Here is a 19,423-nt window from a genome sequence, read left to right as displayed (position 1 = left end):
GGGGCTAAGCAGGAGCTAACTAATGTACAGTATACAGCTGACAGAAGAAAAAGAATAATATGCAGACTCTAGAATGCTGCAATGGTTGCCAAGATGCAGATACAAATCTACAAAGTATAATTTATTAATTTGTTATTATTAAGGGCTTTCTTTGTTAAGGCCAGACCTCCAACCCCACCGCGATGATCTCATCGCTCGTCTTCTCTAATCAAACAAAGTAGCCATCCACTCCTCCATCAATCTATCTTCTTCGCATTCCTTCATATCTTCTGTGACAGTAAACTCACTATGTCTGCTCTACAGAGTCTCCGTTCAACTTATCGTCTAAACTCTGGCCATGAGATCCCCATCCTTGGATACGGGGTGAGCTTATCCTGAACCTTCCCCATCCGACCAGGCAAACTAACTAGTGAACCAGGTCTATCTGATGTACGTCCACTGAGCCAGGCTTCAACTTAGATCCCAACTGACTTTCCAGTCCGGCATCCCAAACAGAGAAAGCCGTTCTCGAAGCACTCAAAATCGGTTACCGTCATGTAGGTAATACTTTTCCCCTCCCATCATTCGTCACACTCATCAGATGCCAGGTCGACTCTGCCATCATGTACCGCAACGAGAAGGCCTGTGGGCGCGCCATCGCAAACTCCGGTCTTCCCCGGTCGGAGATCTTCTTCACGACCAAGATTCCCCCAGGATCGATGGGATACGATCGCACCAAGCGAGCTATCGACTCAAGTCTGCGTGAAGCACAGCAAGAGTATTTCGACCTGTCAGTTTACACTACGTGCTTACATCCATTATAAGAAGATGCTGCTGACAGGACTAGAATCCTGCTACATGCTCCCTACGGCGGAAAAGAAGCCCGTCTCGGCTCGTGGAAGGCCCTCGTGGAGGCACAGAAAGCCGGCAAGACCCGATCCATTGGAGTGTCGAACTATGGAATCCACCACCTCGATGAGCTGGAAGAATACATCAAGTCCGGCGGAGGGGGACAAATCGACGTCGGCCAGTATGAGCTGCACCCGTGGCTAGACCGATCGGAGATTGCAGAGTGGTTGCAGAAACGCAATATCGTGGTGCAGGCCTACTCTCCCTTGGCGCATGGGACGCGCATGGGCGAGCGTGTGTTGAAGGAGCTGGGAAAGAAGTATGGCAAGTCGCCGGCACAGATCATGATCCGCTGGGGACTACAGAAGGTAAGTTCTCTAGGAGCATTTGGAATGACTCCATGCTGACGATGTAGGGATTTGTGCCTCTGCCCAAATCGGTGACGCCCAGTCGGATTCAAGAAAATGCGGAGGTGTTTGATTTCGCATTTACAGAGGAGGAGATGAAGTTATTGCACACAGGCGAATACTCGCCCACGGATTGGGATCCCACCGTGGACTACGACTAGATGTAGACCAGTTAGTATGTAATGAAACCGGAGTGTACAGAGTAAACTCAGGGTTATGAATGGATAAAGGCTGTGGATGGATAAGCACAAGACAGGCGGGCCGGTCCCCGCGGGGCTGCTTAGCAATAATTGAACCAATCCATCCATCTTTATCTTTCTCCCCGCCAACTTCAGCGCATTCCATCTCCGAATCCCCCTCTTTCCCTCGTCTACATCCCTTCTCTCCTCGAAGTATCCTCTCGAAATCCCGTCATCATGAAGCTCATTCTCTCCTCCTCGTACGTCTACCCTCATACCCTCCCAATCCCCCGCTAACAACCACAGAAATATCATGATAAGCGGCGAGACCATCATCCGCCATCCCACCGAAAAGTCCAACGTCGAACTGATCAACTCCCTGCGCACAAACTTTCAAGCCGCCCAACACGCTGCAGACCCCTCCAGCGACCGTCCTCCCTACACCACCTGGACCAAACAAGGCGACAACGCCCTATACATCCCCGCGACTGATTTCGCGCACGGTCTCTCCGAAGAGCGCTCCCAATACGACATCACCGTCAAACTATTCTACCTCCCGGGCATCCCTGCCTCCCGGCGTTGCGCACACACCCGCGAAGCCATCGACCTCGTTCTCAAAGAGCTGCACGTCGACTCCATCGACCTGCTGATCGTCTCCTTCCCGGGGATCCTCTTCGACGCCGACGACGACAGCGACGAAGAAGTCTCCTCCGACAATGGCAGTGAAGAACCCGATGACTTTGACAGCATGATCCAGACATGGCGCACTCTCGAGGGTCTGCAGGAACAGGGCATGATCTCACAGTTGGGCGTCGCGGAATTCGGGAGCGAACGGCTCGCCCGATTCCTTCCCCACACAAAGGTCAAGCCGTCTGTCGATCAGATCAATCTGAAGGATTGTTGTGTCGTGCCTAAGTCGCTGATCCTCTACGCTAAGCAAGAGCACATTCAATTGCTGACGCATAACGACTGCATGGATATCTTGCCTGTTGGCACGACTCGGGACCTACTTGGGCCTGGGGAAAAGGGCGCGGGGATTCTGGCTTCGTCGCCGGATGCGCCGGACGGTATCCAGGGTGATATCGAGCCGCAGTGGGTGGTCAAGTATACGGCTGTGGTGAAGGATCGGGGGGTGGTGGAGAATAAGGGATATTTTGCGCTGGCGGATGTAGGCAGCTGCGTGAAGAGATCATAACCATCCTCCTCCATTTTCTTCGTCTGCTCACTACATGATTACACCCTCGCATGGATAAGCACGGCTGGCGTTATTCGTTCTGTTCATATCATTCCAGTTCTACTTCTAAATCTTCTCTTCATATACATAACGACTCAATGACAAGCACATTCACCATCACCATCCCTCTATCCCCGCAAAAAAGAACAATAATGATAGACCTAACCAATCATACTCCTCTTCCTCCCCCTCATCCTCACATCCTCCAACCTCTTCAACACCGACCCCGACCCGCGATAACTCGCGCGATACCCCTCGAGCACCTCCCCAAACAACGGCTCCGTACGGGGATGCGTACTCCCAAACGCACGCTCCAGGACATACAAATCCACCGCGCGATCCTCATCCTGAATACTCTGACTCGCCAGACCAAAATCAATCAACACCACCTCACCCTGCATATCAGGACTCACTCCTTCCCCTTCCCCATCAACCTCACCCTCAACCGCACCTCTCAAGATCAAATTACTCGTGGTCAAATCCCCATGCACCACACCCGCCTTATGCAACGCACCCACAGCAGCCCCAACCCGTCTCAACAACCCCTTGACCTTCTTCTCCTCTTCCTCAATCTCATTATCCTGTAGCTTGACTTCCCCATCAACCTGCCTCTTCGCCCCAACACCCACCCCAGAAGAAGAGCCACCAGAACCAGATGCAGAGCGAGACTTGATATACCTCTCCCACCTCTGAATCACAACCCTCACCACACATCCCTCAATCCACTCCATGAGAATCCACGCCCCATTTCCCCTAACACCCTCACCCACATCCCCCCCAGCACCACTATGGTTGTTGTTGTCCTTGTTGGTATTATTGATATCCCAATCCACCGCCAACACAGCCGGAACATTCACGCCCTCGCGCACCAGACGCACAAGACACCTTGCTTCCTGGAGGACGCGGGCACGCGTCAATCGCCGGTCGAGGATCGGGTGGCGGTAGGGCTTTGTTGGGCGGATCTTGAGGGCCGCGGGGGTGGAGGGACTCAGGTAGGTCGTTTTGTATAGGTGGGCTTCGGCGCCTTGGGTTATTAGGTGCATTTGGTGAGAGGGGGTGTGGTGGAAGGGTGGGGGGAGGGGTGGGGGTGTGTAGGTCTCTGTTGTCATTGTGGTGGTTATTGTCGTTGGATTCGAGGTCGGTTGGGAGGCGGAGGTGGTGGTGAGGACGGTAACTTGTGTGTGTAGGGTATGTCGTATGGAGGGTGTAGGAGGTGGTGGTGGTGAGAGGAGAGGGTGTGGATGATATATGGAGGGGTGAGGGGAGAAATCGATGTTATCGAAAAGTTCGGGTGGGGCGGTATATTAATGGATGGATGGATGGATGGCTTTATCGGACTTATTAAGCAGGTAGTATTGACGCTGCTGCAACCACCAGAGTAACTACTATTTTATGATAAGTGCTAGGTAGGTAGTCTTCATGATATACTATACTACTTTTAAAAGGCATAGTGGTGTGAAATTGCAGTTTTCTGCTATCGCTAAAAGTACACAAGTACACAACATACAACGCCTGGTATGCTTTTAACCCGTCCCTTTTACAAGTCCTCTTTATCGAGTGCTTTTTTATGTATATATCATGATCGCTTGCGACGAGCTGCCTTGGCTCTCTCCAATGGCGCCTCGTACACCTCGCTCCATGTATCTTCGAACGTCGTCTTGCGTGCCCCGATCTGTCCCTCGAAGAAGTTCATCTTGCGCACCACCTCCATCGCTCCCGTTCCCAGCGACACCGTCTTGCCCATAATGATACACTCGGACACACCCTCGATGAGATCGCTACGACCCGCGCCACCGGCGTCAAAGAGATGGTCTGCCGTCTTTTCGAACGACGCCAGCTGCAGCACGGAGTCACGCATCTTCGCAAGACCGAATCGCGTGATACCCAGCACTTCACCCTTGTAGGTCATGACATCGGCCAGCAGCTGCATGTGTCGCGGATCAATGTCCATGTCCTTCATGACCTCGCTGATTTCCTGCACGATGGTCGTCCGCGCTGCCTCGATACCGAGAACGTCCCGCATCTCCATCACGTTGTTGGTTGACGTGCGCAGTCCGTCCACACCCATCGTCGTCATACACTCCCGGAGACCGTAGCCTTCTACCAGAAGCGTGTTGGTGGTAGACGTCTCGTCGGTTCGGATGATGGCACGGAAGGCCTGGGGGTGACCCAGGACTTGGATGTCGGGAAGCATGCGCTTCAGGTGCTTCAGACGGAGGAAAGGATCGGAACTGGTGTGGGCGATCTCCGTCTTAGACAGGTTGGCCTTGGTGGACGGGTCCACGTCCATGTAGACGTGGATGTGGGACCGTGAGCAGCGGAATTTCAGATCGTCCGCCTTGAACCGCTTGTGGTTCTTGATCGCCGACAAAATGTTCTCGATCTTCAGCTCCAGCGCCAAGTCTTGTATGGTCTTCCAGTTGATCTTCACCGTGATGTAGGCTTCCTTGCCCGTCCATGTCTCACGGACATAGTGGATGATGTCTCGCAAGTAAGTCTTCTCGATACGTCCCTTGACGATCCGCGCCGCGATGATATTGTCCTTCGTGACGAGCTCGCAAGCAACGACAGGCGTACTGATCTCCTTCGACGCGTTGATAATTTCCTTAATACGGGGCACACCCTGCGTGATACTCATACCGGCGACACCAGCAAAGTGGAAAGTCTTCAGCGTCATCTGCGTACCAGGCTCACCAATGGACTGCGCACCAACTGCACCAACGGCGTGGCCAGCTTCGACCTGGGCCTTCTTGTACTTCATCAAACATGAGGAGATGAAAGTGCGGAGTGTCCGCTCGGTCAGCTTGCCGGTGTGGTTGAGACCCTTCTGACTTCTCTCGTCGTTGGGGTCGATGTCACCACCGCGGGAAATTAGCTTGTCAGCCTTCGTAGCGACGTATTGCTGAATAGACTCGAGGAAGTCACGAGCACTCTCGAACTGATCGATACCATGGTCAGACCGATCCATGTAGCCGAGCTCGTTGCCCATCAAATCCTTCCGCACCAACTTGGAGCGCTCCTTCGAAAGCATCTCCTCGCAGATCTCCATGATCTCAGCCGGAAGCAAACTCCGCTCGTCATTCTTGTAAGTCGTGGATTCGGCGTGAATGAAAGTCCGGTCGAAGTGGACAGGCTTGGCCTTACCCTCCATATCCAAGGGATCAAGCTTATCATCACCATACTGGAACTGGACAATGGCCGCCGACGAGTTACGCACGGTATCATCATATCTGGTTGAGAGATCTTCAAGCGACTTCATCAACCGACGAGACATGTAACCCGTCTCGGCAGTCTTGACAGCCGTATCGACCAGACCTTCACGACCGGACATGGCGTGGAAGATGAACTCCGTGGGCTCGAGTCCGGAGAAGAAACTGTTCCGGACGAAACCCTTGGACGGGGGCTGGCGAGCGTTCTTGGGGAAGTGCGGCAGGGTACGGTCCTGGAAGCCGTCCTGCACACGCTGACCACCGATAATCTGCTGTCCGACCAGGGCAACCATCTGGGACACGTTGATACTGGAACCCTTGGATCCAGACGTGGCCATGATTAGGGGCGAGTTGTACTTGCTCAGTTGAGCAATACACTCGTCACCTGCCTGCTGACGGACCTTACTGAGAATACCGGACAATTGGTTCTCCATGGTCTGCAATTCGTCACAACCAGGATATTTCTCCAGCGTGCCTGCCTTGTACTTGGCAATGACTTCGTCACACTGTGCGTAGGCCGTTTCGACGAGGTTATGCTTCGAACGTAAGAGCTTTTCGCTGGGATATACGTCGGTAATACCGATCGAGAATCCCATGTTCGTAAACCAGCGGGCTGAGAGCCTGGACAAGCGGTTCATACCCTCAGCAGCCGCCACCGGCCCGTAATCTCTCAGCATAATATAGAAGACGTTGTCTTTCTTTCCGGAACCAATGGTGGACTTATCCATCACACCACACATCACCTCAGAGTTTCGGATGACGAGCCAGGCATCCTTCGGGTCTAGATCGCGTGGTCTACCATCCTTGGGAGCCTTGAACTCTCTGCATGCAGCATCCAGGTTGACCAAAACAGGGTCATCCTTGTTCGGCCGCATGAGAATGTTGAAAACCTGCTTTCCGGTCCACAACATCTGAGGCTTAAGCACAGCAGGAGGGGGGAGGTCGAAGCGTGTCTGCGGACCCAGCATGTACAGGCAAATCTGGGTGAACGAGCGGCGGTCGAAGAAGTTGTCCTTGCTACTGAGAATGTAGGCAGCACTAATGAAATCTTGAATGGCAGAAATAATCGGCTCTCCGTTCTTGGGCGTGGCCAAGTTGTTCTTAACTCCCATCAGTTCCATCGCTTCGGCTCTCGCCTCCTCCGTCTGAGGCACGTGCAGGTTCATCTCGTCTCCGTCGAAATCCGCGTTGTAAGGGTTACAGACACACTCGTTCAATCGGAACGTCCGGTGAGGACGGACTTTGGCAAAGTGAGACAGAATACTGAGCTTGTGCAGAGAGGGCTGTCGGTTGAAAAGAACAATATCACCGTCCTCGATGTGACGTTCAATAACATCGCCCTCCTGCAGCTGGTCGGCAATCATGTTCAGGTTACCATACTTAAGGAAGAGCTTGAATGTCTGGCCCTTCTTCATGATGTAGTTTGCACCCGGCCACTTCTTCGTGCCGTTTCGGACTCTCTGCTGTAGCTTCTCTTTATTGTACCGAGTAACAACTTCAGGATAGGTCATGTTCTTGGCCACCAACTCAGGGACCGCAACCTCGTCGACCCGCAGGTTAGGATCGGGGGAGATGACAGTACGGCCTGAGAAATCCACACGCTTTCCGGACAAGTTACCACGGAATCGACCCTGCTTACCCTTCAAACGTTGCACAAAACCACGAATGGGCTTTCCAAGGTCTGCCTTGTTCAGACCCGGCACATCGCTGTTGATATACACGGCAATCTGTAGCTGCATGTAGTCCCAACACTCCATGATTGTCTGTACCGGCGCACCCTTCAACAGTGCATTCTTCAGGTTGATGTTGCTCTGAACAATATCGCCTAGCTTGGCTGTCAAATCGTCCTCGGTGGACGCCGCATCCTGACCGACGGAAGGACGAATACACACCGGAGGAGCGGGAATGAACTGCCAGAGGAACATTTCCGGTCTTGCTTCCTTCGGGTTCAGACCCAAGAGCTCACAATCGGTATCGGAAATCTTCTTGAACAGGTTCAGCACGCGGAGAGCGTTCATATCATCCTGGGCCTTCTTGTAATGTTTCTCAACCTCCGCGTTCGATGTTCTGGCTTCGTCGAATGACCGGTCGAAAACAATCTTGCTAGGCGGCGGAACTTTCTTGACGGAAGTCGAGGCGTTGAATGCACGGAATTTGTCGTGAGTAATTTTGAGGGCGCTCGTTCCAGCTTTCTTCACCACACCGTTAACCGCACCACAGGCCTCGCAGTTGCGTGTCTTGCGACACCGCTCGTTAATCCGCTTCGCGATCTGGCCGCGCCGCAAATTATCCAACCCAGGACGACGCATTTCACGAAGGTAGGCACGGCGATCGGCTTCGGGGAGCAGAATGCGCGAACATTCCTTGCAAACTTCCTGCAGAATAGTGATGACTCGCTTGAAATAACCGACGTGGAAAGCAGGCAACACGAGCCTGACGTGACCGAAGTGTCCATTGCAAACTTGGAGGGCGCCACCACAAGTCTGACATGATGAGGTCTTGTTGGAAATACCCATGCGCGCATCGAGAGGACCATTGGCTACCACCGCTCGATCATGGTCGAGATCGAAGAACTTGCGATCCGAAACTTCCACCACACCTTGGCTGACAATGTCATCGTTGGACCTGGACGATTGGCGCACGGTATTAGTCTTGACTGCTCCGCAGCGGAGATCCAAGAGGGGTAGAACTGGGAGAAGCAGAGTTATGCTTACAGAACACCAAACTTCAACTCCTTGATAACTTTGGGAACGCGGTCAATGACCTGGGCCTTGCCCAGGTCGACCTGCACACCTTCTGGAGGCTGCATCGCCGTTGTCAGATGATGATCATGGCAAGGCGACACTGACTCAACGGGTAGAATGCGACGGCGCTAAAATCACCGTACGACGAGCAAGAAGGTCGCCCAGACAAATGATGATCAGTATTGCACCCTGCAGCACTGCAGCTTGTGGACCTGGAGGAAGGAAAGCCAGCAGGAGAAAGCGACCGCGGGAGGGGGAGAAATTGCAGACGACCGCGGCGGCGGGGTCGGCGACGAACTTTTCTGCGGTTAAATTGTAAGCTCCAGCTTCCGCCGCTCCGCCAATCAGAGTCCCCGGGATGCCCGGTATTCACACTGCATACTACAATTCTATACAGACATCATTGTCAATGGAAAGAGGCATTCATATGCAAGTTCTATTTATCAATATAATAATACAGCAGAAGTACATATGATATAGTATACTGTACAGTGGCAGGCATGAAGGTGCCCATTATTTAGCCAAGAAAGCCTGGAATGCCTTCTGTTCAATCACCACATTTCCAACCGCCCGCAGCTTCTTACGTCCCTCCTTCTGCTTCTCCAAGAGCTTCCTGCGCCGACTGACATCACTGGCATGCAGCTTCGCGAGGACATCCTTCCGGTACGGCTTGACGGTCTCACGCGCCACAACCTTGCGGCCAACAGCTGCTTGGATAACGATTTCGAAGAGCTGTCGGTCAACGTGCTGCTTGAACTTGGTCACCCATTGTCTGCCCAATCGCTCTACTTGGCTGTAATGCACGAGCCTTGCGACCGCATCTACTGGCGCCTTATTCACCAGAAGTTGTAACTTGACGATGTTGCTTGTTTGCCACGCCGATTCCTCGTAATCAAGGGTGGCGTAGCCCTTAGTAGAGCCCTTGAGCTTTCCGAAGAAGTCGTCGACCAGCTGCGCAAGGGGCAGATCATACTTGAGAATGACCTGAGTCGATGTGAAGTACTCAAGGCTCTTCTGCACGCCTCGGTTGGATTCGCAGAGCTCGATGACCTTTCCGAGATACTCATCGGGGAGGGTCAAAGTAGCGACGACATAAGGCTCCTGAATTTCGGATATCTTACCGCGCAACTCTTCATCCTCCGGGAACTTGGCGGGGTTGGAGATAATCTCTTCCCTGCCGTCTTTCCAGACAAGTTTCACGGGAACGGAAGGAGGAGTAATGATGATACTGGCACCGTGCTCCTGGCGCAGACGGTCCTCAAAGACAGAGCAATGCAGTGTTCCCAAGAAGCCTAACCGGAAACCTGCTCCAAGAGCATGGGACGATTCCTTTTGCACAGTAATACTCCGGTCGTTCAGGCAAAGTTGGTTGATACTATCTTCCAAGTGCTCAAAGTGATCCGCGTCCACGGGATAGGCGGCCACGAAAACCATTGCCTTGGGCTCTTCGAAGCCCGGAAGCGGCTCGACAACCTTTTCAAACCCAACCTTCGTGTAGGTGTCACCGATCTTGGCTTCCTTGCTTCGCTTCATACCGGGGTTGAAGAAGATGTAGCCGACCTGGCCAGCGCGAAGGACCGACTGGGCAGTCTCATTGGGATACATAATGCCGACCTCACCCACGAAGTATTTGATTCCAGTCGCGAACGACACAAGCTGGTCTCCTGCCCGAATTTCACCGTCGAAAACGCGGACCAAGCAGATGACACCTCGGTACGAATCATACCAGGAATCAACGAGAAGCATCCGTAGGGGATTGTTAACATCTCCCACCGGTCTTTTTGAGTCAGTTTCAATGCTTGGCTAAAAGGGTTTGTATAGACCAAACTTACGCCGGAATCTTCTCAACCACAGTAGGAAGTAATTGATGTACATTTAGACCGGTCTTGGCTGATACCATTACTGCACTTTCCGTGTCAAGCTCAAAGGACTGTTCCATCTGGTCAAGAGCACGGTCCGGGTCAGCGGACGGCAGGTCCACCTTGTTGATGACGGGAATCAGCTCCAGACCCTGAGAGAACGCGAGGTAGAAGTTGGCGACTGTCTGAGCCTGGATACCTTGACTGGCATCGACTAGCAGCAACGCTCCTCCGCAACTGGCATAACTGCGCGAAACCTCCGCACGGAAGTCCACATGCCCCGGTGTATCCACCAGATGCAACAGATAGTCCTCGCCATTATGGTTGTATATCATTGTACATGTCTGTGCCTTCACCGTGATACCCCGTTCACGCTCGACGTCAAGCTTGTCCAGGACCTGCTTGTTCATACCAGGCTGGATGGTTCCGGTAAGTTCCAACAGCCGATCGGAGAGGGTACTTTTGCCATGGTCGACGTGGGCGACAATGCAAAAGTTACGGTATCGGTCGATCGGGATAGCTGCGATTCTTGATTCAAGGTCGGAGGCTGGCTGGCTGGCCGGTGCCCTGCCGCGCGATGCCCAGCATGCGGCGGAAGTCGTGAAAAACCGGGCTGGATTAGCAAGGCCGGACGGCGGCTTGAGAAGGCTTGCAGCAGGACATTTCGGTGCTGCGCGCAGCCACCTGGCTAACTGCAGGCATCCTCGCATCTGGAGGTCTGCAATTGCATGGGAATGAATTGCTTGGACGAGATAGTATGCGGACTGCAGACACGGTCAGGCACAGGCAAGTCTCCGTCCAGTTTGCGGGCGGAAAAAGTGCGGCTGCGGAGACCAGGCCGGCGGGCGGTCAGTCAGATTGCCGCGGTGACTGTCTCGATAAACAAAGCTTCCCTCTTTCCCCTCGCATGCAACCCTTTACGCTGAGCAGCTTGTCGTCAACACTTCAATCCCAGAAACTCTCACAGCCATCATGTCCGCTACTAAGGATAAGTCTAAGGTCCACAAGCTGTCCTTGAAAGGTACGGATTAATAGTCTGTGAGATATGAGCAGAAGCTTATACACAAGCAGGATCGGCGAAGCTGGTGGCCGAATTCGTGAGTTTTTCGTTTTTGTCTGAGATTCAATCCAAAAAAATACTAATGAGCCTAGTTTGAGTACTCCATCAACTCGATTCTGTAGGTTTATTGCCAATCTTCGCACGGAAGTGCCCATCTAATGTCTTCCAGCTTCCAGAGAGGAGTCTACCCTCCAGAGGATTTCACGACGTGAGTGCCGTACGCCTGCTATTATGGAAGCAGACTAACCAGTTTTACCAAGTGTCAAGAAATATGGTCTCAACATGCTGGGTTTGTCACTACGAACCTGCTACTGGAGTTGCCTTGTTAACCAATAGTAGTTACCGCCGACGACCAGGTCAAAGCTTACATCAAGAAGATAATGTCGCAATTGAACAAATGGATGACGGGTGGCAAGATCTCTAAGCTTGTTATTGTCATCACGGACAAGGAAACTGGTGAACACGTGGAAAGATGGCAGTTTGATGTACGCAAGTTATGTCCTCTCACCGTGTACAGGACTAACGAGGTATCAGGTGCAAATCTTCGGAAAGCATTCCAAGAGCCAATCATCCCGCACTACTGGCGACAAGGAGAACGCAGCTCCTGGGTAGGTTTCTACCACTATACCCCCCACTCCACCCCGCTAACCAGGCCTCGCCTTCTACAGTGATAAGGATCCCCAAGCCGCTGCCACCGTCGAGAAAACAGAGAAGGAGATCCAAGACGAGATCCAGGCTATCTTCCGCCAGATCACCGCATCAGTCACATTCCTGCCCGTCCTGGATGGCGACTGCACATTCAACGTCCTGGTGTACGCCGATGCCGACTCCGAGGTCCCCGTGGAATGGGGCGACAGCGACGCCAAAGAGATCAAGAACGCAGAGAAGGTGCAGCTCCGAAGCTTCAGTACCAACAACCACCGCGTAGAGACACTCGTCAGCTATCGTCTTGCCGACTAGTCACTTCCCCACATCATCAGGTGTTTAAACGGAGGCGTTACGGAAGAGAGGGCGGGATCTGTATTCGGGAGCATTTCGGGCATCTTTTCATCACTGTGTATTCTACATCTATTTTCTCGCAACCAGCATGATTGCTATCTACCAATGACTAACGAATCTATCTGCATTATTACATTATCACACCTGTCCCCACCAAGGCAACTCCTCCATTCTAGGAAACCTTTCATTCCCGTTCTCCCCTCCATCCCACCTCACCAACTCCTCCACAACAGCCTCCAAACCCACATTCACAAACACCCCATCCTCCATTCCGGCCCTCCACCCACGCTTAACCCTCTTCCCCGCTAACTCCCTCTGCACCCCATATCTATCACTCCTCCACAACCCAATCCCACTTTTCTCCTCCCCAGCCACAAGGGAAGCCAATGGCGTCACCTCCTCCGGCGGATTAATCCCAACAACCGTAGATGCAGTGCTGGAGAGGCCCAAGGCCGAAAAATGACACTCTACAAACCGCTTCCGTTTAAACTCATGCGTTACAACAGTCACCCGGCGCGGATAAACACCTGTGCACAGTCTAAACCGGAGCATCGAGAACAAGACATTCTGGTATGAATCCGTAGCGTGGGTCTCAGCGACCACTTGTGCGGGGTTTATCCGCGGAGCAAATTCAAAGTAGTTGTTGTCTTTGGCGAGGTTCTGGCGTGGTGTATTAGTGAACAACCATTCCTTGTCATGTCACGGGGGAGAAGAGATAGACAAAATAGACACGGATAAACCATCACAGATTGAAGGGAGTAGCTTACAAGATACGACACCCCCTCCGCAAGATCCGTGCGTCCTTTCTTCGTAGGTCCCCTATATTTGCCCATACATCAGCAAACAAGCCAACCAACACAATACTACAAAATTTATAACCATACACCCACGCCCTCAACCCTTAATCACCCAAACATAGCACAAGCAGAACCAGCCAGACGAGTAATAAGCATCATACGTACCCCGAAAACACCAGCAAAGCATCCGGATCATCAGCCAAAGCCTGCAATCCTGCCTTGACGTGGTTTGTGAACGTGGGTGTTTCGCCCTTTTGGAAGGGTTCTATGATCCTGTTTCCCTTATTAGCATCAGATAATTAATTATACATTGACCGTTGGCGGTAGGATCTAGGGGTGGGATCATGGGGACGGCTGCGTACCATTCATCTTCGGATTGACCATTTGTAGGCCCGCCGGTGTATATGGCGTGGCAGCAGACGATGATTAGGTGGGTGTAGTGGGGTTGTTGGGTTTGCATTATGGGTTGGGGTTATGAGTTGGGTATAAGGGGAATGTGTGGGTCTAAGAGGGGTGGCTAAGGGGTGGGGTGTATTTATAGGAAATGTGTTGATGTAGTGCTCACAAAGTTGAGGCGTTGGTGGTGATGGTGATTGTTGATTAATGTGGATGGAGGTGTTTAACTAACTAGTACTGTACTGACATGTTTATGGGATTACCTAAGCGGGTTATCGATATTGCTATCAATGTGAATGTGTAAGGGACACGGGGATAATATCATTGGATAAATTGATTATCATTGTTAAGCTTAAAGCTACATGGAAGAAAGAATTGAACAAAGGATTTATGGTCGCTGGTTGTTTCGGCGGCAGATAAACCCTTGCCACGGTTGATCACTATTAATGTACATGCTAGTCTGCTCGTTCTTGAGCAGCCACACACCCCGAACGCCAGACACAGCATCAACACACTCAGAAACGTGTAGCCGATAGAGAGAATAAGACATATAATCGTAATCCTCACGCAACACCTTAGATACTCCACATATGGTATGCTCCGAAATGAGATGCGTGACGCTATGAAAATTCTGCCAACATAAGGAAAGGTTGGGACACCGTTGATTGACAATGCAACACATGCAAGGCAAATGTACAATGGTAAGATATAAAAATGCGAGAATGTGAAATTACAGAAATTTATAAACGAAGGAGAACCAAGAGGGGTATCAGGAGAAGAGAAAGAGAAGCGTCAGTCCAAGGGATCATGGCGGAACGTGCATTCGTCACCTTTGCGGCACTTGCCTTCTCGCCAGTACCGACAAGGAACCAATCCTGCTTTGGGCTAGAGTTATATTAGCATTGGAGTAAAACAATGCAAAGTGAGAGGCACTTACATGCTTCTTGTTCGGCTCATTTGATCTGCTTCGTTTGGAATTGAACCTTTCATCGTCGTTTCCGTCATATCCGCCGGTTTCACGTATACGCTTCCGCTCTGGATCCTCGTAGTGGCCTGGCGGCGGATGCCCATTGGCCGCAGCTGATTGGTTTTGACTAGTTAATTGGGAAATAATGGCGGCCAGATTAGGAGCAATGCTAGGTTGGGATGGCTGGACCTGCGGTACAATGGGTGCAGGTTGCATCTGCTTTTGAGCATTGAAGATCGACAAAAGTCCCTGGAAATCTACCCCCTGAGCAGCTTGAGGCTGAGAAGCCGGTGGGAACTGGGGCATTTGCAGCAATGGTGCCTGCGGAGGCGGGGGCGGCTGCTGCTGCTGCTGCTGCTGCTGGCGGAACATGCTGAAGGTTCGCTCAAGATCGGACATGGGTGCTTGGGCGACTTGGGGTTGAGCTAGTGGTGGAGTAGATTGTTGCTGAGGCGCGCTTTGGATGATCTTGAGTAAATTCGAGATATCGAATGGCGCGTTCGGTGCGCTCTGGGGAGCTGGTGCTGGCTTAGGGTTCACCATCGCGAAGTATCGATCTTGTCGGGCCTAGCACGGTTGTCAGAAGACGTCGAATGCAAAAATGGGAAACGGAACATACCTTGACATGGTCCGGTAGTTCCCCAAAGGAAACAACTTCGGGGGCGGTGTCTTCCGCTTCCGCTGGGGGAGGTTCCTTTGGTGTCGACGGTACGTCTGCTGGCGAGGTATAGAAGACCATAAGCGTCGTGGCCTCCCGATGCTCCTGAGCACTCTTTTCGGGACTAGTCGGCTCAGCAGTGCCGCCGCGCTTGATGTAGTTTCTCGCGCGATCGTCGGGTGCGATGTCGCCGTTGTCAATTTCTGAGTCGGTTAGTATCCAGACACAAAACGACAACATCACAAAATTCAACGACCTACCCGAAGGCTCATAGTAGTCGAACAATTGCTCTTCACGGATGCCACCGTCATCTTCCTCCTCAAGCTCGTCGAGGTCTCGGTGAAGTTTTAGCACACTGCCTTCACCCTTGACATCTCCCAGGTGATCGCCAGGGCCGAGTTCTTCTTCAGGGTCATGCGTGAATAGACGAACTTCCGTAAGTGACGCATCAGGCTTCCATGTGACACGCAACTTCCGGCGTGCCTCTTTACGCAACCTCTTCTTCCGTTCTTCTTCGGTCTCGGGGGGTCTATCCTCCGCAGGCTGTACAGGAGCAGGATCCTTTTGCTTGTTCAAATCTGCCATCAAATCCCCGAATGAGAAAGTAGGCCTTGGGGGCGGGGGTTCCTTCTTTTCCGCAGGGTTACTGCTCATTATGTTAGCCATCAAACTAGCAGAAAGATAATGAAATGACACGCACCTTGCTTTCGCTGCGGCCGCTGCGGCCGCTCGCTCTGCGTTCGATGTTCCAGGTCTTTTAGAGGCCGAGCTCAAACTACCAAACAGGCTGGTAGGCTTCGGTGCAATTATGTTGGCCTTTGGGCGGGCTGCATTAGCTGCAGCTGGTTTGCTATCTTGTCCTACCTCCTGCGGGCGTTTGCTGACACCAGAAACCACAGTGCTGTTTGGTTTTGCTGCCGGTTTGGGGTGTGCAGGGACAACCATTCGCTTGGTTGCTGGTTGCCCATTCCCTTCACCTTCTCTGGGCCTCTTAGATCCAGTGCCCTCACCACCACGTCCATCTGGGACGGGCTCGTCAGCCACTGAAGGTTTAGGCGAACCGTCCTTCGAAGCGGATTTACCCGCTTCTAGTTTCCGTTTCGTTGAGGCAGCGGCATTGTCCATGATCTTTTGAGCCAGCTCTTTCACTGCCGGTCCGCCCTTCTTGACGAATCTAGGCAGTAACTTGGCAACGTTCGTTTTCTGAAGAACATCTTCATCCATTGTCACGAATCTGGAAAGCAACTACAGTGAAGGTCAGTCCTGATTCAATAAGAGGTTCCAAAGCCGCTTTGTAATTTACCTTGAGTATATTCACAGTCAGAGTACCGTCAATATCAGAAGCCTGGTGACGATCCAGCAAGAATGAATACAGGGCTGCTACAGCCATTGGATGTTCACCCAACCTGGAAACACATACGTCAGCGACCGGCACAATCTAGCAAATGAACGTGAAAATATCAATAAGCAGATGCAAGGCATCCGCAGGCTAACAAAGTTCACGCTCCGAAGGGTGACACCACAACGGAACACCCTTTGGGCACCTGTACAATGACGGCAGGAGATTGCTTGTCTGATCCAGGATGGGCATTCTATCCTCATTTGCCTCGTGCTTGAGGACACACAGCTAGGTATGTTTAGTCCTCGGATGAAGAGCATATATGCACCCTTACTTATAAGCACATTTTTATATGCCAAAGCCCACACTAGGTAGATTACATGGGAGAGGCTCTCAATTCGTTTCAGACTTCTATGGCCACGAGGACATGCCAGATGTGGGAAGGAAAGGGAAGACAGTAGAGAAAGGACATACTTCTCGACGATGGTTGGGTGGCCTTGCTCCTGGGTGGTGCTGACGACGACGTCCATAAGCCGCCGCTGAAGGACCACATTCTTCTTTAGTTGCGCTGCTTTGTCATTATCACCCTTGTTTTCTGCCACCTTCATGGCTTGGCTGCTTTCCTTCCACGAATCTCTTACGGCTTTGACAACATCTTTGAACGCAACCAGTGCACTCTTGACCTTGTCAACATTGGGGTGCCTATTACGTGGAGACCACACAGCTTTGAGCGCGTCATACCGCGCGGCAGCCTCGGGTTCGCTAGGACGAGTGGGTGGTAGTGGGGATACTTCTTCAGGCTCCTCAATCTCAAGATCTGACTCATCAGAGCTATCTGATTCAGAACTCGAGGCCGACTGCCCATCCAGCTTCTTGCTTCCCCCTTTCATGGTGGGCTTCTTGGGCTGTGGTTGTTTCTTCACGCTGGGTTGCTTCTTAGGTTTTGTTGCTTTAACTGGTGCGACGGGGGTGACTGTATCTTGACCTGGTCTGGTGAGTGAATGTGGCGCCACTATGGGGTGGAGTGAATTTTACCATTCAAGGGCACGATGAACTCATATTGCGTGGTTGGGGCGATTGGTTGGGTACGTGCAATGGGCTGAGGTCGAGGCTGAGGCTGGGGTGTATGCTGTGGCTGTGGCTGTCCCTGACCTTGACCCTGACCCAGAATTTGTGGAACTTGCAAGTCATCCCGGAAGAAAGAGTACAACCTATAAACAGTCAGGACGCATGCGATTATTAAGAGGACCAACCCGTTTATCGGAACATACTTTGGATCTTCAGGACGCTCGAAGTCCGCAGGATTCATGTATAGCAGATTATTCTGGAGGGATGCTTGCTGGCTAGCAGCTTGTTGCGGTGAGTTCAGAAACTGTGGATTGATGGTCTGCTCAGAAACAGTGGGAGTCGACTGCCCGTATCCGGCAGCGAAATTGATCGGAATATGCTAGTGAGAGTCAGCAATTAACTTGAGTAAATGGTTCAATGAATCATACCGTGTTCCCCTCCGGATAGCCCGCAGGAAGAGAATATTGAGGGACTTGGTGCTGATGAGAATCGGACCGATATTGTGTTGGCTGGGCTTGTGCTTGAGCGGGCCGAGGAGAGTGAGACTGAGGAAATACATCTGGCACCGAGAGATTCTGAGGAGGATAGTAGCCACGGGGAAAGGTGTATGACTGGAAGTGCGAGTTGTCGGACGAGGGGAGTGGCTGTGAATCAAACGCCGGTTGCGCATGAGGAAATTGCGCCTGACGATACTGTTGGTTCATGGAAAACGTCTGCGGCGTGGGATGAATTATTTGCTGGGATTGCAAAGGAGTGGTCCGCCATGATTGGGGGGTTGCCGACGTATAGATGCCATGGTTCTGTTCCTGGGGTGTGGGCAGAGGACTCCGAGTTTGGGGAGTTTGACTGAACATTGGGTGATCCCAGCTAATCCCCATTGGCGTCGCATGTTGCTGTTGCGGCGGTGCCGGCTGAATCTGCTGAAGCTGCGGTGGCTGGGATGGGTGCGAATGTTGATGTGGGGGGTCGGGGTTGGTATACAGAGGCTCAAAGCTGTTCCAGTATTCGGGCGGCAACGAGCCGGGGTCTACTGGTGCACGGTGCAGACCGGGCATGATATTTTGCGGCGGTGACTGCTCCATACTCCCGTTCATCCCCCGCTTTCCAGAAACCCACGGACCCTCGATCCTGGGAGAATATGTAGGTCGAGAAGAAGTATATGATAGTCGTGGGTAGCGGCGGGTGGAGTCAAAGTACTAAGGCAGTAAAGCGGGTGCACGGCCAAATGTAGTATAAGTCACATGCATCCACGTGCCGGGGTTGGGTGGTGTAGGTGTGGGAGAGACCAGGCTCAATTGGGACAAGAGCCAATGCCGCTCTGGATTTGGTCGGAGTTTGGGCGTGATTCCCCTGGTGGGGAGGACTCGCCGACTCGCGCGTTGATTGGCTCTCCCGTCACGCGTAACGGCGGCGCAGTAAACCTTCCCAATGGAGCCGGATATTAGGTCAAGAGCTCTCTGGGCGAATCAATCGTCCCGACCGTGTTTGTCAGCCTAAGGGATCGCTGATACGTCGATAGTGGACCAAGACTGGACCAAGACCGAGATAGTCAAGAGATAGTAGAGTAGTAGTAGTGTAGTAAGTAGTACTCCGTAGTGCAAATAGGGTAGGTAAGTACTGTAGTAGTAGAGAACCGATGAGGTGCCGAATGGAGGGTGGCAAATGGTCGGCGCCCGCTG

The 19,423-nt window shown here is 52.3% G+C and overlaps 8 protein-coding genes across 8 annotated transcripts; 3 read left to right on the top strand and 5 right to left on the bottom strand.

The window, feature by feature from the left end:
• Positions 1-288: 288 nt before the first annotated feature.
• On the top strand, positions 289-1,396 carry AtWU_11077 (aldo/keto reductase; the record flags this gene model as incomplete). Its single annotated transcript, XM_035506179.1, has 6 exons — positions 289-363; positions 419-429; positions 479-536; positions 588-769; positions 827-1,196; positions 1,244-1,396. 6 exons carry the CDS (start codon positions 289-291, stop codon positions 1,394-1,396), a joined length of 849 nt encoding a protein of 282 aa, XP_035362072.1.
• Positions 1,397-1,651: 255 nt separating this feature from the next.
• Positions 1,652-2,609, top strand: AtWU_11076 (putative gamma-cysteine synthetase regulatory subunit; the record flags this gene model as incomplete). The annotated part of the gene is made up of 2 exons (XM_035506178.1): positions 1,652-1,674; positions 1,721-2,609. 2 exons carry the CDS (start codon positions 1,652-1,654, stop codon positions 2,607-2,609), a joined length of 912 nt encoding a protein of 303 aa, XP_035362071.1.
• Positions 2,610-2,809: 200 nt separating this feature from the next.
• bud32 (serine/threonine protein kinase BUD32) lies at positions 2,810-3,757 on the bottom strand (the record flags this gene model as incomplete). Its single annotated transcript, XM_035506177.1, has 1 exon — positions 2,810-3,757. One exon carries the CDS (start codon positions 3,755-3,757, stop codon positions 2,810-2,812), a length of 948 nt encoding a protein of 315 aa, XP_035362070.1.
• A 467-nt stretch (positions 3,758-4,224) lies between these two features.
• AtWU_11074 (DNA-directed RNA polymerase III core subunit RPO31) lies at positions 4,225-8,666 on the bottom strand (the record flags this gene model as incomplete). The annotated part of the gene is made up of 2 exons (XM_035506176.1): positions 4,225-8,482; positions 8,572-8,666. 2 exons carry the CDS (start codon positions 8,664-8,666, stop codon positions 4,225-4,227), a joined length of 4,353 nt encoding a protein of 1,450 aa, XP_035362069.1.
• A 448-nt stretch (positions 8,667-9,114) lies between these two features.
• AtWU_11073 (GTPase GUF1) lies at positions 9,115-11,170 on the bottom strand (the record flags this gene model as incomplete). Its single annotated transcript, XM_035506175.1, has 2 exons — positions 9,115-10,378; positions 10,434-11,170. The coding sequence occupies 2 exons, from the start codon at positions 11,168-11,170 to the stop codon at positions 9,115-9,117; spliced, it is 2,001 nt and encodes a 666-aa protein (XP_035362068.1).
• A 262-nt stretch (positions 11,171-11,432) lies between these two features.
• On the top strand, positions 11,433-12,480 carry AtWU_11072 (spindle checkpoint protein MAD2; the record flags this gene model as incomplete). Its single annotated transcript, XM_035506174.1, has 8 exons — positions 11,433-11,481; positions 11,532-11,557; positions 11,613-11,638; positions 11,690-11,728; positions 11,781-11,809; positions 11,860-12,005; positions 12,055-12,128; positions 12,189-12,480. 8 exons carry the CDS (start codon positions 11,433-11,435, stop codon positions 12,478-12,480), a joined length of 681 nt encoding a protein of 226 aa, XP_035362067.1.
• Positions 12,481-12,657: 177 nt separating this feature from the next.
• AtWU_11071 (DUF218 domain protein) lies at positions 12,658-13,776 on the bottom strand (the record flags this gene model as incomplete). Its single annotated transcript, XM_035506173.1, has 4 exons — positions 12,658-13,179; positions 13,287-13,338; positions 13,482-13,589; positions 13,679-13,776. The coding sequence occupies 4 exons, from the start codon at positions 13,774-13,776 to the stop codon at positions 12,658-12,660; spliced, it is 780 nt and encodes a 259-aa protein (XP_035362066.1).
• A 728-nt stretch (positions 13,777-14,504) lies between these two features.
• AtWU_11070 (uncharacterized protein) lies at positions 14,505-18,799 on the bottom strand (the record flags this gene model as incomplete). The annotated part of the gene is made up of 10 exons (XM_035506172.1): positions 14,505-14,597; positions 14,650-15,246; positions 15,299-15,540; positions 15,598-15,983; positions 16,038-16,582; positions 16,641-16,743; positions 17,151-17,661; positions 17,712-17,887; positions 17,948-18,123; positions 18,173-18,799. 10 exons carry the CDS (start codon positions 18,797-18,799, stop codon positions 14,505-14,507), a joined length of 3,456 nt encoding a protein of 1,151 aa, XP_035362065.1.
• Positions 18,800-19,423: the final 624 nt, after the last annotated feature.

Source organism: Aspergillus tubingensis (genome assembly GCF_013340325.1).
Source record: "Aspergillus tubingensis WU-2223L DNA, scaffold_15, whole genome shotgun sequence".
Lineage (NCBI taxonomy): Eukaryota > Fungi > Ascomycota > Eurotiomycetes > Eurotiales > Aspergillaceae > Aspergillus > Aspergillus tubingensis.
This window is presented reverse-complemented; position numbering and strand designations above follow the sequence as displayed.